Source organism: Zootermopsis nevadensis, unplaced genomic scaffold (assembly GCF_977971745.1).
Source record: "Zootermopsis nevadensis isolate Lab colony 2312 unplaced genomic scaffold, Znev_1.0 Znev_ptg000017l, whole genome shotgun sequence".
Taxonomy (NCBI): domain Eukaryota; kingdom Metazoa; phylum Arthropoda; class Insecta; order Blattodea; family Termopsidae; genus Zootermopsis; species Zootermopsis nevadensis.
In genome coordinates, this window is record NW_028259149.1 from 9,656,292 (window position 1) to 9,674,953 (window position 18,662).

General features: G+C 42.4%; 1 protein-coding gene across 1 annotated transcript in view; it reads right to left on the reverse strand.

Moving 5' to 3' along the window:
- The window catches only part of LOC110833986 (MIP channel family protein big brain), a 40,751-nt gene that overhangs the window by 8,719 nt on the left and 13,370 nt on the right, over positions 1-18,662 (reverse strand). The window contains exon 4 of the mRNA XM_087350359.1: positions 3,186-3,396. Coding sequence (XP_087206485.1) covers positions 3,186-3,396 — 211 coding nt within the window. The remainder of the gene's footprint in view (positions 1-3,185; positions 3,397-18,662) is intronic.

An 18,662-nucleotide genomic window follows, 5' to 3' on the forward strand; every position in this document is an offset into this window, starting at 1 on the left:
GCACGTCTGACCGAAACTGACAGTACTACCCGGCGAGAGGGGTGTGCCATGAATAACATATCGCTGTCGCAGAATTCGAAAATAAAGCACACGAGCCATTTGAACGAACTTGTAGGACGGCGCGTCCTGGAATTGGTGCTTTGTGGAGAACCACGTGCTTCCACATGCGGTTTTCAGAATTGTTGTGTGTTAAAGAAGAAAAACACAAGACCTCTGGTTCAGTTTAAAGCCTATTTAGAGCAGCGGGTTAATAGACACTTGAACCATGTGGGAAGGAACGGGAAGTGTTACGAAAAAGGGCAGATGGGACAATCAGAAGTGTACGAATAGAGTCCTTTCTTAGGTCCTTCCTACAAAGTGAACAGTGCTTTTCTAAATAGAGTTCTGGTCGAGTTGTTTGCACTCTTGCCAACCACTGTGCCCTGTCCTGGACTGATCAGAATTCAGTCCATATTTTCGTGTCCTAATTTCTTTAAGGTCGATTTTAATAATATTCTCTCATCTAGGCTCACACCTACGCCCGCAAGTGGTTTCTTCTTCTCTTCACTTCATCAGAGTTCTTCGTCTCTCCCATGCGTGCTCTGCGTCAATGAGAACGCCAGATCTACTAATTCCACCACTTTAATAATATATTTAGTCTTCTCAAACTTGCCAGTTTGGCGGGGGTTTAAGAGCCACTCGCCGTAATAAAATACTGTTTCCACACATGAACTATAAATAAAACGCCAGTTCAAACTATAGTAACAGCTGTGCTTGATTTCCTAAAATTAAATCTGAATATAAATTATTGTCTTCTGATATATTCTCTTTAAGGCATGTTCTGTCAGAATAACTGACAGCTAATCTTCAACTGTTTCGTATAGGCCATAATTTATACGCGAAATTATTTGGTCCCTTCCACATTAAAGCCCCAAATGTCCACCCCTGATCTAGAGAGCTTGTTTCCTGTATGTATATGGAGGGAGGGGGGAACAAACTGAGGAGAGGACTTAAGCCACAAACAGTGACGTCACAAAGACGCCATGCTGTAATATCAGGGTCTAATTGTTGTGTTTTTTGTGCCATCTTCCACGACATCACGTGACAGTCTGTCGACCTTACGATATGGTGAGGGCAATTAATTCAGTTCCCCTCATGATGTTAGAATGGGCAGACATTCGGTCAGAGCCCCTGACAAACCATCAGACGCGTAGATGGTCAAGAAATTCCTGTCTTTTATTGAACCCGAAGGTTCATCACCGTGTTTACAGCAGCCCGTCAGTGGTTACTATCTTTAGCCAGATGAATCCAATCAACACTGTAACATACTATTTCTTCGAGATCCAATTTGCCAGCTTCTACCAGACTACACGACGAGGCAGCCATTTTCAGTCTCGCCGTCGGTTCAGTGCACACCGCTGTAAAGTGGCCCCTGATAGACCTCTAGAAGGGGGGGGGGGGGGACTGCCTCACCTGGCACCTGGCATGCACGGCACGCAACAATGAAGACGACAACAAAGAAAGGAAAGAGTACAAGATAATCATTATGTTGAGATGCTTCTTACTAGACGGTGACCGAGCGCATCCTCCATTTCGGTTCATTCTTCATCATGTTACTGATCATTTTATTGCAGCTTTGCGGTGATAATGTAATGTCATGGATAGGTTTTTGTCTGCCACTGAGAATTTTTGTCACAATCCAGAGCAGGGAAAGCACAGTTGTCATGCTATTCTCGAAAAGGTTTGAGAAATGATCGATTCATCATTAATATATTTAGACACTGTACACTGTAGGGTGTTTTTGATTCACACGACGTTTCGGGAGTTGACCCTACTCCCGTCTTGATGCGAATGGTTGTCACCAGTATTAAAATAAAAAATAATCAATAGTAAATCTCTGAGTATCATAATAACCAATCATCTGAAGCCTTGTGTAGAGCAAACTCCCGAAACGTCGAATATATTTCTGTCCAAAAGCTCTCCTGTTCTTAAACACGCTCAATACACGCTAGTCTTGTAAATGTTTTCCGACGTTTCAGAGGTCAATGCCGTCTCCATCATCATCGCCCTGATGATTATGGAGGTAGCAAGAACCTCTGAAACGTCGGTAAACTTCTGCCAGACTACACGGCGCAACAACCCAGAAGACAGCCATCTTAGGTTAAGTTTTAGTTTAGGTTTCTAAACAGGACACTGGAAGACAGAATTGTAGAAGGCCTCTGCACATGCACAGCCGGCTTCCCTCAAATGTGCCAATATTCTGAGACGGAACTGTACGCGAAGAACCGGTAGGGAGAACCACCTGCCGTCTACGTAATCATTTTTTTTTTGTCTTGTCTTCCTTCCCACTTCATTCAACTCCTGGCTTCGCCCTGTCCGGCTCTACAAATCTTACCTACTTCGGCTAATCTATTTCAAACCACGCGAAGTCTTCATGTAACAACTTTGCCACGACCGTCACCCGGCCTTGTTTTCCGAATCTTCTTCAATGTAAAACCTAACTAAATGTTGCATATTCTTCTTTAAACAGCTGATGGTCGCTTGTCTGGTCATGACACTTTACGTATTTTATTGAATCCGAAAGCTCATTACCTGTCTTCGCAAGAACTCGACACAGAAGTCCACATTCTCGTATACTGTCCCTTCAAGATAAATCTTTCTTTTGTTGCGTGTTGGCAAATAAAATTTGCAGAAATGAACTCAGCTTCGCCCTGTCTGCCTGTCCTTATCAAACAACAATACTGGAAACAACATGAAGACATGCATTTGTTTCTGCGAGTCAAACTGACTGGGTGGTGAGTTCCCGTATGAAGAATTTTGCATGCGGGTATCCTCAAATTAGGAATTCACAGGCAGCTGCGCACCGCGTGGGATTTGCTCCAAACACAACCCCTCCCCCCTCATTCACCCAGGAAAAATCTGACGCCACTGGTGTCGCAGAGAACAAAGGTCAAAATCCGGCGAGATCGCCAAAATTCTTCTGTTACAAGTAATCATCGTAACTTATTAACATTATCGTCCCATCTTCGACCAATCTCCCAAATGCCCTCTTCCCTTTGCGGGTTCAAATAAAAAAAAATTGCCCGAAATCTTCACCGCTCTCATGCGTAATTGTGAAGCTCCTCACGCAATTCTGCTCAACCTGGTGTTACTCCATCCCTCTTAGGACTTGGATATAATTAGACGTTTCACAATGGAATATTTACCGACACCAGAGTGCAGGCTAGATAAGCCGAGCCGATTGTCAGAGCCGAACTGCCCAGCCACTTGCGGTAGGTGTCCATGGAGACGAAGTATGTGAAGACGACAATGAAGGTGAGGATGAACTCAACAGCAAATCTCTCCCAGGAGTTGAGGTGCGCCGGCAGATGGGACACGGTGGCGCTCAGGTTACCCATGTAGCCGGGAACAGCCACCCTGGAACACAGTGAACATGACATCACGACTGTCGGCGGCACTTAACACCGCCCTGACACACACAAAAAAAATCCAGTCGGTACCTCAAAGAAAACACAACGCTTCCGTGAGATTTCACGTTCTTCCGAGTTGTAGCACCGTGTAGTCTGGTGACGTTTCAGATATGCTTGCTGCCTCCATCATCAGGGCGATGATGGCACGATGATCACAACTTATACCAGACAACACGGCGCTACAACCTTAGAACACAACCATCGTCAGTCGACACCTTATAACTACAAAGTTCACGCAAATTAAGCCTAATTAGCACTGGAGCTACGAAGACTTTACGTTCTCAAACAGAAATGAAATCACGGGGATTCCCAAAGTCAAGAACAAAATATGTTCCGCGGGTGGTAGAGTGAGTGGGGGCGTGGGAATATCAAACTTAACTCATTTTACGATGAATGCGAAGATGTAAAGGGCAAAAGGTTCTTTTAAGGGTCAGGTCACAGGGGTCAAGATGCCTGTAGCATCATTTCACTCCACGGTCTCACGCTGCAATGTTTTTTTATCTTCTGTTTCGTTCTCCCCCCCCCCCCCCCAGAAAGAAAAATCGTGAGCAGACGATCTTAATAACCCTCATTTCTGTGATGTTTTGCTATAAATTACTCTCCATGTTACAGCCTTCATTCGTGATAGCGCAGCAGTTATCACTGTTCGTTATGATGGATGCCGCCTGCGTTTCGATGCCGTGTGAAAATGTTTCGATCACTTTCCGAGTATGTGTTGATACCTGAACATAATCAGACGCTGTAAATCTTTCTGTACTGACTGGTAACTGACCACAATCATTCACGTGTGCTATTCCGAACACATCAAATGAAATGCGACCGAAAATAAACTTTGGGTCAGGATACGAGCGGATAACATTAACTCCGACACACTTCACGGTGACGTGACCAAGCAAAGAAATGCGTGGGGGGGAAACTGTTGAACTGTGAATAAAAGGAAGCCAAATAAGCGAAACTCCGATGGTATGGTTACCGAAACACTGACTATAGCTCCTTTACGCCATGTCTGCATGTGTGTGGGTATGACTTCCCTGCTTAATTGTTAACATGAGAAAAAAAATGTTCTTTAATGTGAAAATCGTCTTTTTTCGTAGCATCAAATTCGGATCCGTGTACCAGTGTGGTATATATTTTCAATTTCGTTTAAATTAAAGATGATATTGCAGCTAATGAAGTTACGGAATATCGAATTAAACTGGAAGATGTTCAAATATGGTGAGTGGTTAAGGATTTGGAAGAAGGCAACCATACTGTAAGGTAGCCCACTATCCCAGCATTTACCTGCAGAGAAAGAGTAAATCCATAAAATCTTAATTGAGGATTGTCTCTCGCTATTCGATTAGGCATCTCCCGAATACACGTATTTTGTGTCAATATTACATGAACCAGTCTGATAAAAATATCCTTAAAAACGAAAACAAACAAAAAATTATCTTCAGGGTGAACGAACTCCATTTTCCTTTTTCATAACAAAGTAGGATTACCAAGTCTTCAAGGGGATGTATACTGTTACAGCAGACACAAAGGAATGCAGCCCTTGTCCTCGTTTAATTTGTAGTCGACACAGTGTGACTGAGACCGCAGACACAAACTTCTGCTCGGAGCCGTTTATTTTCTTTTTACAGTCTTTTGCCTGTACTCGATGCCTGCAGCCGGAAATTAAATCTAACAAGCAGCCGGATAGGAGTTCCGAAAAAGAAATGCTCTTCTATTTTTTGTTGCTACACTCCATCACCAGATGTCTCTGATACACTCTACAGAGGCGTCATTTAGTCCTGGAAGGAAATGCCAAGGTCAATATTATTTGACCTACTCAAACTCCTCCTAATCTTTGTTTTAAAATGAGACATACAGACAGATGCAGCTCATACGTCTTCTTGAAAGACGGGTAAAGTGCATTCTAACGCGATCACAGAAAGGCGTGGTGACGGTGGTCATTACAAAAATGTTATTTATGTGGACTTCAAATATAATTTCAACGACTTTATAAAAAAATGGGCGTCTAGGATCTGTACTCAGCTCCAGGTTGTGCCAAAGTCTCAACATCTGGCACCACGAACCACATGTCAGCATCATCTTGCCCCTCAATGAACCCGCTAACGAGGAATCTATTCACTGAAACGTCCATTTAATGCAAGTGGTTACACAGCCGCGATGCCGCGAACAAACGAGACTACAACTGCGAGTCCCCTGGGCGCAATGATACATTGCATCATGCAGTGCGCAAGTCTGTTCTTTTCATTAAGACCGGCGCACTTGTGGGAGGCAGCAGGATCTAGGGTCGGGATCTAGGGTGGAAAGCCACACACGCTGCGACTCACTGGACGACTGACCTTCCACGACTTCGGATGAGACGATAAACTCACGGACTACTTTTTCGCAGTTTTATGATCAGTCTTTTTTTCTTCAACTGATGAGCAGGGGCAAATTTACTTTTACTTTGCATATAGAGCATGTCTAGAGTCTGCATTGCACTCAACAGTTCGTTTCTGTTTTTTATTTTGGACATGAGAATCTGAGTGCCTGAAAGGAACATTAGCTGCAACAACAAAGGCAATTTTATTTCATAACGAAACAGTGCATCGGTTCAATTTTTTGTTCTTTTTTTTCATTTTTAAAAGAACTGCTATCCATCTGAGGGGGGCATGATACTTCCAGCACAAGACTTAACCCCGTTAATATTGTCAAACTCCAAGACGCTCTAAGCCACTCTGCTGTTTTCACTCCTTGCAGCTATTTAGCGCCTTTTCAGTACCATGTGTGGACAACACCATAAACTACCATACTAAAAATGCCAATGAGAAAAGCGTAAGAAAGACGTGAAGAAAAGACCAAGTATTATACGTGCAGTAGGTTTCAGATGTTATTTGATGTATGGGAAAGGGACAAAGAGTTTGGTAAGCTAGCAAGTGCTTCAAAGGGCTGACCAGATGGCTGCTTGACTGAGCTGTCATCTGTCTCATACACTTCTCGTGACAGATTCTATGCACAAATCTGTTGTCTGACCAGCTGGTGGGATCTGTGTGATACCACAAATCATTTTTTCTATATAAAGAGACCGTTCAACGAATTGTCTTCGTATTCATGACGGCCGTAACAAACCCGGTTATATAAACAAAACCGGACACAGTTTACACAAAATAGGGGTTACATAATCTTGTGCAAGAAAAATAGAAAGGCGGCACAAATCAGTCGATGTTGGTCTTCTGATATGTAACGCCATGTGGACTTGCAGGCAGATACCAGCGTTTAGGAGGAACATACTGCCTCCATCTTCAGGACTGATGGAGTCAGTACGTTCCTCGGTAACTTTGCGAGTCCAAGCGACGTTGCAACCCAGAATAATAACATCGATATCTTGAACGTCGTGAGAACCTCAGACCCTCTATCAGCAGAAATGAGCTGTTGAAGATGGCTGGTCAAAAAATACGTGCCTCTGAACGAACTAGTCATCCAGCGAACCAATCAGCAAGTATCATGTCGGTGTGTGTGTGGCCCCTCCCCAATTTACCAACATAACTTGGCATGTATATCGTGTTAAGACTTCCTTCACCTCTACTCATCATGTCGAAGAAACTGTCGGTTCTTAAGACAGACCCTGAAATGGTATTCGGTAATAAATCTGTGATAAATACGGAAGTTTCGTTAAAGTCACGGTACTGTCGATTGTGAGATGACAACCCTTTAAAGAACTGTCCTGTGATAACCGCTGCGTAGTCTTCAGAACCACCGTATCAGGACAAGCTGTTGGCACTTAGGGATACTCCACTCCCTCCCTTCCGGAGCGGATTATTTATGGGATGCGATCAAAGGGGGAGAAGGGAAAGCGTCCTCTTCCGACGAATGAAGCTAAAACTCAATATCGCGGTAAAAAATCCAACCCTAAAATGACTTTTTTTATCAATAAGTCTTCATATCAAATATTTTATTATTTGAGGCTTGTAAAGCAGACGTTTGAATCACTTTACGTCTTTTGCATTCAAAGCGAGTGAATTGGAGAGTGTGTAACATCGTCTTCAGACTTTATTACATATCGGTCTGTGTTAAGGACGTGTCTTGATGCCGCCGTACTTGGGCAGAATATCAAAAAACCATGCTGTAGGTACGTGGTGCAGAGATGGGCTAAAATAATTATTTAGGCTGCTGAAATGAAGAACAGAAAATTATGGGAAATCTGAGTCAAAAGTGACAGATACTTTGTTCTCGCCAGCCGAGACGGAATTAAATACTGCTCCACGGATTTGCTGAAATCAAAGATGAAATGAGCGAGACATGCAACACGCATGGAGATGAAAACCTTAAGGGAAAACACCGCTTAAGAATCATAGGGCGTGATCTGGGTTCAGTTAGTTCAGAAATTAATTCTGAACCTGGAAGATCACAAGCTAAGTCCTACAAAACTTTGGTGAAGTGTCAATACGAATATTAAGAAACGTGTCACTTTAAAGGAAAATCAGCTATACAGTTCGCAGAAAAATTGTAGAAGTTTGTCACATTGTAACTTCTTCTGAAGTGGCATTTCTTATGATGCAGACAAAATGTGGGTTTAAAAAGGAGAAAACTGTTGGTAATGAAGTTAATGAGTGTGATTGAACAATCCCTCAATTTTCCGCGGAACCTATATCATAAGCAATGGCCCAACTCCTTCAAGCTTTTGCACTACGCACTGCAGTTTTTGAAGCAGCCCCTGTCATATCGGTTTCGTAGCGTGGACGGACGGACTCTCCTTCAACAGTTCTGCACTGGCGATGAAAAGAAACTCATTTCCGAAAGGCAAACAAGGAACATGAAGGAATATGAAAGGGAACACGGCAACTCTAAGATAAGTTTGTCATCCGGCCAATCTGAAAGACTGTCAACCTGTTACCTGCTCAGGCAAAACGCCACTCTACTTTATAGTCGCGGGTACTGAGACGCGCCGACATCCTGAAATATGAAGAATACATTGTACAATTATTAATTTATTATGTAAAAAACACAAATCAGTTGTGTGTAAAAGTGTAAATGTCCTAAGTTAGAAATGTCCTTGTAAAGTAAAATTGTCCCCAGTGCTTAACCAAGCACCACGCTAAGTGCAAGTACAGCTCCAGACGTTCTTAACCTCGGCAGTAGATGGTGAGTAATCAGCTTCACCTCCCTGCCACTTCATCTCTTCGAAAGAACCCTGATTTACTTTGAATAGAAGGCTGGGTATGCCCCAGAGCCCGTATGGACGTTGTGACGAGTAGAAAAATCCTGCCTGTCGGGAACCAAACTCCAGTCATCCAGCAAGCAGCCTCGTCACTATTCTGACAAAGTTGTACCGCTTCATACTTTCCTTACTGTGCAAACAATGGAGAGAGAGGGACTTCGAACCACAGACGCCATGAAATGTCCTCCACTCCACACGCTACATATCGAAAACCGCCCACCTACAAATGAAAGTTAATGAAGCTTTAAGGGGAGGATTACCGGATTGCAACATTTCTCACCCCCAAGCCAGACTTCGCTGACCTGTTTATAGCCCATCCCCAAACACGAGATGTCATACCCTTTCATTCAAACCACAAATTCAATTGAAACCTAACCTAACCTCACCTCCCACTGTAAGCAAATTTCTCCCCTAGCCTATGGCACTTGTTCTCACGAACTGTATTGGATTTTACGCTCGGCTGAGGCACTTCGCATCACTCGAGCGGTTTCATATTGTTTAAAGTGCACTCGACTAGCCTTTGTTGCAAACTGCGGGGCAAGCAACACTGCCCAGCCAGCCATTGGTTCAGAACAACCAGTGGGGTAAAGTGGATGGAAGTTTCATTTGTCAAGTCACGGATTTCGATTAAATTCGGCAAGAGAGGTATTCAGCGATTCTCTCAATTCATTACGAATACCAACTTTGGGATACACATTTCCCACTGTCCGAGGTGCATTTCATTTTCATGTTTCATGAGCTGGCTCTACTCGCGTCTACAGGTGACTGGCTGTTAAAAATTACAGACTGTTTGTTATTTCTTGTTATTAGTTACGATGGTTGGGATCGAACATGGGACCTTGTGAACATTAGGCAAGTACGCTAACCACAACCCCCCTCCACATGCGAAGCGACATACAAAATAATAACATAATTTTTTAAATTAATCTTGGTTATATATTCGGATGCGATTATATTTCTTACGGAGATATTGGATTTGTGTTAGAGGTTCATGGAAAAACTTACGTCTGTTTTGCTTTATGCACCCAAATTTGAAAACAGATAACAGTACAACCAACAATTAAATAGTTGTACAATTTAACAACTTTGCTTGTCCATGATTTCCACTACCCGACATGAGAATTTGCTTTATATAACGTAGAATTTGGCGATAAAATCCTTTTAATGTTAGACACACGATCGCCCTGATGATGGAGGCGGCAAGCACCTCTAAAAGTCGGTAAACTTCAATCAGATTACACGGCGCTACAACCCCAAAAGGTGACCATCTTCATATTCGTTGTTATGAGAACCTGAGATCCCACATAAACTTTGCGTGTTCAGATATGTATTTTTATCTGAGCACAAAGTCGCTCTCACTTCGAGAGCTCGCGCGGTCGTCATTTTGTTATCGATGGTAGGAAGTTAAAAATCTCAATCGCAGAGGAGCCTTCACACCAAGTTTCATGAAAAAGCATTAATTTCTTCACGAGTTAACATGCGCACCCGAAAACATCCTTCTAGTTCTCCCCATCTTCGTTTCTATTTCTGTTTCTCTGTCTGTTGTTCTCGTTTCCTTATTTCATTCTTTCTCCCTTGCTTCCTTTCATCCTTGTCACCTTTTCCTTTCTTATCTGCCTACATTGTATTTTTGTTTATTTCTTCCATATTTATATTTAATTTTTATCTCTTTGCATTCATTCTTTTAGTTTTGCCTCCATTTATCGTAATGGTCACTGTGCTGCAGCAAGAGTTATCACGCGATAATGAGCTGTAAAGTAAGTGTCCTGGTCTCGAACTCGTACTCTCTCGCCTGAATCAACTATGAGGATCTTATTAACAGAGCCAGAGATCGCATCTCATTACATCACAGTCTGAAGTCTTCTTCAGCACGTGCACCGTTGCCATCTTGTAAACGGAACACCTGGTCGGTATCTTTCTTCAACAAATGTTGTTTCTGCTTCCGGCCCCAACACGTGTCTGCAGATGTGGGTCCGCTCCACAAGAAAGGGCTCAACAGGGGACACAGAACACCCACCTGACCTTCAACGGATTGGAGGCCAGATGCTCAGATTCTGTTAGGGTATGCGACAGATGTGATCCACCATAACCTGTTACACACAGGGGCAAAAATAACAGATTTTCGTAGTTTTCTACAGTCTGCTAACGTCAAAACACTATTTCCGTGTGATGACAGCCTTCCATCAGGGAAGTGCGTAAGCCGCTTGTCAGCTCATGGTTTACTCTCGGTCCTGGCAGTATGCACGTCTGAAACGTCGGTCGACGTCTACGAGACTACACGGAGCAACATCCCAGTAGGCTGCCATCTTCATGCTCGCTGCCGTGATAACCTGAAATCTCACTTTCTGAACTTCACGATAGCAGATCATATACCCTTCAACACAAATTCTTCCCTTGCAGTCAGAGAGGTGTGTGGGCCTACCGTAAATCACACTCGTGAAGCCTCGCTGTTAATTTCCAAGACCTCAGCAAGCCTCTTTAGCCCGTGTGTAAATTTAGGTATTATAATTGGCCGAGCGGTCATTCCCAAACAAGGCGTGGCTGTGTGTTCGAATCTCTCCGTGTTATGGGCTACTGTCCTGTGTAGGTAGGGGCCTTACTACAGGCGTGGTAATTACGCATCAAATCCATCGGTGGTCCTGAGGTTACTGAAAGCCATTAGATTCAGCGACCCAAACAAATATTGCAGTTTGAAAATACGTGGCTGGAGGGTTAATATTTACTTTTGCAGCAAAGGGAACTGAACCTGCTTTTGCCCTAGACTTTGGGAAATCATAGAAAAACTCGAGGATTGCCAAAGTCTAATAAAATATCGAACAAACAAGAACGAAACGTGTAAGATTTGAAGCTTTCGATGAATGCAATGAAGTCATCTCGAACGATCAAACGTGTGAGCACGGAATTCATATGAACTTCGTCTCATCATATTCATGTCCTGCGCAAATTGTGTCAAAGATTTCCTTCCCGTGTGTGATTCTAATGTTGACGCACTTAACTCTGTGTATGACCCAGTAAATCGTAATACGTACATTATTTTACTTCGCTTTTGTTCGCCAGATAACATTACAATAGCCACGAGCCATTCACTTTCGAGCACGTGACCGGACGTAGACAATCAGAGGGGAGCGAAAATTATACCAATCATGGGTTCCCCTCTTTCTTCCCGACGGTCCATTTTTTAAATCACACGCACACTTACAACGTGATACTGATTACTGCCGTGTATAACTTGGTTCTCTCTGCGTCGAAATGTAACCATCCATTTCAATGTTTATAATGACAGGACAGAATTGAAAACAATGAAAAAATTAGGGTTTTCAAATGAACAAAAAACACGTATTCTGGGAGCAATAAGTGATACATAATCAAATAACATGGCAAGTCAGTTCTTCTAATTACCAAGGGTATTAAAATAATAAGAATACAGACGCATTAATCGAGATATTGCGTTCGTAGCATGGGCAGGGTTAAGAATTAGCATTTAAGTCCCAGGATGCTCTAGCATCCCCTTGATACAGTTTTCGAAATGTTGAAATAGTATCCGAATTTATATATTTGTTTTACCACACTGGTCCAAGTATTAATAAATTTCAAAATGGATGGCAGTTACGGGAGAAATAAACATGGAAATATAAAGAAAAAAGTAAAAATTTCACGTGTTCAGAATGTCAGAGTCTCTAATCTATAGGCCGACAAAGAACTCGTAAAATACGTACAAGATTTGAAGCCTTCACGACAAGTGAAGTCTTCTCGGGCTAACAGCCGTTACAACCAACGCTTCGGAGACTGTGCCTCCATTGTCAGGGTCGATGATGGATGTAGCGACAGTCTCCGAAACGCTGGATTCTATCTCCATACTCAAACATCTGTTCGCTTGAGAGAAAAAAAATCCTCGCTGAATTCATAAAAAGACGACAGCATTTTAAATATTGAATGACTTATAAACGTAGCGATATTAAAAATGTTCCTGACACTGGTTGACACACTAGCCTAGTATTCAAAGCGACCCGGGTTCGACTCCAACCGTCGTGAAAACTATTAAAATAATAAAACAACCAGTATAATGACAAGCAATCATTAAACATTCAGTTCAGGTACCATCGAGTCGGGGCCGACACCTAGTGACATTATGAACAAAATCCCTCCATCCTCTTCTGTCTCTAGTAACTGTCCTCAGTTCTTCCATGGTTCCCTGATTCCATCAATCCATCTCATCCTGGGTCTTCCTCTATGCCTACTACCTTCCACTTTTCCAACCATTATCGATTTTTCTAGACTGTTGTCGGCTCGCATGATATAACCAAAGTACTTTAGAACTGATCCATTTGTTCTCTTGGCAGTCCATGGCACTCTTAAAAGTCGTCTCCAAGTCCAAAGCTCAAAGCTCAAATGCATCAATTTTCCTTCTTTCCATTTTCCTAATTGTCCAGCTTCCACATTCATAAATTACTACAGGGAAGACCATTGCTTTGATGATTCTTATTTTTGTTTTTAGTGTAATGTCCTTATCTTTCACAATATTTTCCAGATTTGTCATCAAATATATCAAATATACGTCAGTTTGGACAATGCCCAATATGATATTCGGATCTTTAACTTCTCTTAAATCTTCTCGCTTTCAAGTTTAGGATATTCGAAATGGTCTTGTTAGTGGAAACTGCAGTAACCGGTTTCAAGCATCCCTCGTAGGCTTGCTACGTTTCTTTACGATTGAAAGTCTCTTGTCCCCTACCCACATAGTTTTTGTTTCGCCTCTCCTACATGTGGTCACCATATTCAGACAACTTCACATCACACCTAATTCCCACATGTGATGGGACGAGCGGCCCCACCGTCTGTCGAGGAGGATTCTTCTACAACTGCCGATGACTGATATAACATACATAAAACCACCAGACACTAGTGTGGAGCTCCTACAAGCAGAACCTAGCTTTCGTTTCGAACGCTGTGACGTCCTGACGACGACAGAGACCTACGTCTGTGCTTTTTAGCCTTGTTGGAAACATCAACTGAAAACCGAGTTGTCCTTCTCAAACTTCACTGTCGTCAGAAGCAATCTCTACTGTTTAACAAAGCCTTTGTTCAATATAACATACACCAACTACTACTGTCACATTTCCCATCATGCTCACACCACAGGCCACGACTAAGAATTCGGACTGTATTTAACCTGTTATAATCCAACGTGTAACCGCAATGGCGTGACCAATTTTCAATAACAATCCACCACTCACGTTGCAGTCAGTCATTTCTTGTGGCGAGCCGCATTTCCCACGCGGTAGTATCCCACAATGCTCAGTATGCAACTAGTTTTATTAGAACTCTTCAGAAATTTGAACGACAGAGGTCCTTTTCTCATGACGCAGCAAACGGAAATAAAAAAAATCCCTCAGCGATATTAATAACAATCCAGACAGTTATTCATTTGTGCTTACTCGTATTCTGTACAGATGCTACCTCTGAGGCAGGGCGGCAAATTTATGGCCTACTATGCCAAATACAAAAAAAATAAGAGTGCCAGTTATTTCGGCGAAAACTTCTGTGCCAAAACCTGGGTGTGATGAGAGGAATAATCTCCAGATTAGGTTTAAGTGCAACCCTAAACTTTAGGCAACCCGAAACACACCAACTACCCCCCACCCCCCCAAAAGAGAACCCAGATGTTTAAAAAAGTCGCTAATACCAAAACCTGCCAATGAATACGATCGTAAGCCTCTCAGTCCAGCTGTTATCCACTCAACCAATCCTCCTCAGGGAAACTTTTATTTTTTCATCCCATTTCCTCGGTCGTTAAAATAACCGATTTGTAAAAGGTTTCCCATCCAAAATTGTTTCTTTCCAAAAAAGTATAACGATATGAAGGCCATTCAACGTCTCCAATCCTACGTAAATACAACAACAATTCTTCAATTATTTATTATTTATTTATTATTTGTGTGCTGTATCAACAGCCTGATGGCCAATTACAGATACAATAATAATAATAATAATAATAATAATAATAATAACCTATAACTCCTGCATCAGAAACTGTCTGCAAAATCAGAGTCGTACAATTTATTAGTACACACACTGTAGTTATCACATTAAAAACTGTGGACCCAGCGCAGCTGTGGGCCATATGAGATACACTGCTTCATAAACACCGATATCTGTTACTTCAAGAACAGAGGCTTCTACTTTAGAGACGTCAAGACATGCTTCAAACAATGACACAACTCCCAATTACAGGTTCGGGGCCCAAGGCTCGTCACTGACTTGCTCTGGTTACAGCAGCGGACGGAACAAAGGCGAGGATAATCATGTTACGTGTGCAAACTGTAACTGAGGAATATACATGTCAATCACCACATGCCCCAGCAGCGAGACTCCATGCCCTCGTGAGAGGAAGCAGCCTGTCAGTTACCCATAGGAAAACTTGTCAGAAGTTGAATGATTTGAATCCAATACATTCCCTGTTGGGTACTACAAACTTTGTCTTTTCTATGACACTGAAAATGGCTGAACATTACAGAAGTGTTAGCGTACATGGACAACTACAAGAAATTATGACTCTAATCGGTGTTTAACTCTCCCCACGTGACAACAAAGACGCAACTGTCACCCAGAAAGCAGTTTGGTTCTTGCACAGCGAAATAGATGCACGTTTTTCGCGATTACTTAACTCTTCAAAGCCGAACATTTACGAATTCTGTTTGTACCTCAAAGAAAATACAACACTTCTCAATTAATAAAGATGACTGGTCAATGTTGTTGAAGGAAATACTCGTTCTTTTCGCTAAGAACATGAAACCCGTGAATACAAAATGCAGCGTGATACACAGTAACGACTGGGCTTTGAAGGATTAACATGACTTCACATTTGTATATGCTCCTAAGCCTGTTCTGTCACCTCACAACATTTTTCCCAAGATTTATTTTAATGTTACCCTCCCAGGCAGGTATCCGTCTTTTACGTGGCCTCTTTCGATGACATTTTCAAACCCAAATTACTTGCTCATTTGTTTCCCTCCTCCGAATTACACGTTCAGGCCATAAAAAACTTCCTTCTATCCTCATCGTACGAAAAATTTAATTTCCCTCTTATTCGCGTGTCTTCATATCCAGACACCTCAAAAAGCATTTCGTTTCCAAATACTTCCCGTTGCATTTTCGCACATTCGACAAAAACTTGAAGGATTCTAAGATCGTGTTTTACGTAACCATAATATTTGTGGCTCTTTTTTAACTCCCAAGTGCCTGCAGTGTCTGTGACGCAAGATCAGGTGTCAAGTCATTCAGCCCTTGTACTGAATTACATAACCACCCCCTTCTACAAATCAATCCACCCTTACGATCCCACTCTATTGTAATCAACAAATCCTGTACGTACGCCCCTGCTTCTCCCCGGGCGACACTGGCTGCTTTTATTGTGCCCAATTGGTCGGGCGAGCTGTCGAGTAATCGACACATACGTTGCGAATGAAGACTATGTGATGCAGCGGTATAGTCGGCGCAGCAGTTTTTGGCCGGTGGAATTTTCAAGCGGAAAGCTAGGAGCGAGTCTCTTTTGCGATAGTATAATGCTGACAGCACCGAGGAGTTTATCGGAATGAACGCCGAAACAAAAGAAATACACTGACCGTGCCACGTCAGGTACACAGACTAGGCCCGTCCGCCAGCTTCTCCACCGGCCAAAAACTACTGCGCCGACTATACATACACGTCAGTAGATACGCGTGGCGACGCAGGGAACTAAAAATCACTTCTTCAGTCACACCAAGATGTGCACGTTTATATTTAAATGTTTTCTCAGAGACTTACAGAAACAGTTACCTTCTACGCTGGAAGGTCATCTTGTCAACTACTGTGTTTATGAAATGTCTCTTATTTTAAACTAAGAACATAAACCGAGGAACCAACCAACTAACCGTTGAAATTTCATCCCGGTAATACAGGACCACACCCATCACATAAACCAAAAGGTCCTTTTCATTTATTAATGGTTTATTTAATTACGATTTCAACTGTTAATTACAGATTAATGAATAATGAATGGAAAGGATGCGGAAGGAAGCGATCGTGGGCCAATTTACGTCACTATCCTGAAATATGGCAATACGAACTGGGGAAAAGTCACAAAAAATCTCATGATATCCAGTCTCCGGGCAGAGATTTTAAGTTGATACCTCTAGAATACGAACCACGAATGTTAACCACTCGAGCGTCATGTTCGGTCCGTAACAGAGGCACATTCTAGTCGCATAATAATCTCTGACGAAATTTTGTCCGAAAAGAGCATATAATACAAAACAAAATTCTGAAAGCGACTTTAAAAGCGTACCATCGTCTTTACACCACTTTGGCTCAGAGTGACAATCAGAGGGGTCGCTCCACACATCTTGTGAGGCAAGATTCCGTTTCAATAAACATTTTAACGCAGAAACATTCCAGTTGTAACGGAAAGCGTTCCTTCACTTCCATTCGACAGGTGGTAACCGAGACTGTACCTGACCTAACCACGTGGGGGCCTCGGAGCACACCAAATCTTTCTTGTACGTACAACAGAAAAGCTGTATGCAGGCGTGTATGTTTGTGCGTGCATGCATTAGCGGCGAATCCTGATCAGTGGCCTCTGAGCTCGAGGCTCGCCTCAGAGACATTAATTCAGAGTAAGGCTCCGCGCGTCAATGAGAGCCAGGGGCTTCCTAACGAGGCGCAGTGCAGTAGAATAAATCAACTTAAAACGCGAAGTGTCATTTATATCCACAGTTAATTACCACTAAAAGCTTTACCAACTTGTTCATTGAAACATATGTATGGTAATTAATTCTTAATTAATTTCAAGCGTGTCCTAGCCAGGCTAACTCAGTCTGTAACTTGGCTGGCTAAGGAGTTAAGTACCATGCTAGTCTTCCATAGAGCGTGTCGGATGTCAAAATGCGTAATGACAGATCTTGAAACAATAATATAAATGTAAGATTTGAGGTTTTCATCGACCAGACTACACAGCGCAACAACCCAGAAGACAGAAATCTTCAATAATATGAATATCAAAAGATAAATAAAGTTCTCACGACAATAAGTCCACTCTTTTAGGTTGCGACGTCCTTCATTTTTGTAGGTTGCTAACAACGTTTCGGAGTAACATATCGCCTCCATCTTCAGGGACGTGAAACGTTCCTCTAAAACGTTGGCAGCCACCTACAAGACGAAATGACGGCAAAGCCCCAAAGACTACGATCGATAAATGTCTAATTAGCGGTCAGGTGAATCGAGTTCAAGTCGACAGTGAATCAAAATGACCTAGGCGTTATGATTACGATACGCAAAACGATGTTCAGATATTTATACGACTCCTTTATGATCTTTACCGAGGAGACATAACCTGATTTGTATTCGGGAGTAACAAGTTCGAATCTCAGTATTCACCAGCGAGAAAAATGTCTCGCGTAAGAAATAAGGTACGTATATCACGGGCCCATAAGAATCAAATTCCTATATTATGTTCAATACAATATTTGCAATAAATTCACTGATTTTCAGATCGCTATAACAAGACCCATTATTTTGTACAAGCATCCGGTTAAATACACTGCATTTGCTCTTTCTTTGCTCGAGCTGGCAGACCCCATTGAAGGAAATGTCCGCCATTGTCCGCACAACCATTTCTCCTACGCAATACCTTATTGTATAGCTACCTGAAAAGTAAAGATAGAAGACAGCCAGAGATGCGATATTGTCCACTGGAAAACGGTCTCTTGGTATGAAAAGACTGACGCATGAATAGGCCGGATGGGACGGAATGAAACAGAATCTTCAAGAAGGGGGACGCTTGCTTCATTGCAGCTAAACTGCAATGGCAGTTTAAGGCAGAGTTTCTGCTGCAAACGCCAACTAAAACTGACGACACAATCCGGTGTTTTAAACAAACGGGACTGCCAACTGTCGCTTCACATCCACAGGATACATGGACATGTCTTGATCAGACAGACGTAATAAATACGGATATTTAATCTGTTTACATTAACCGATATTTTATA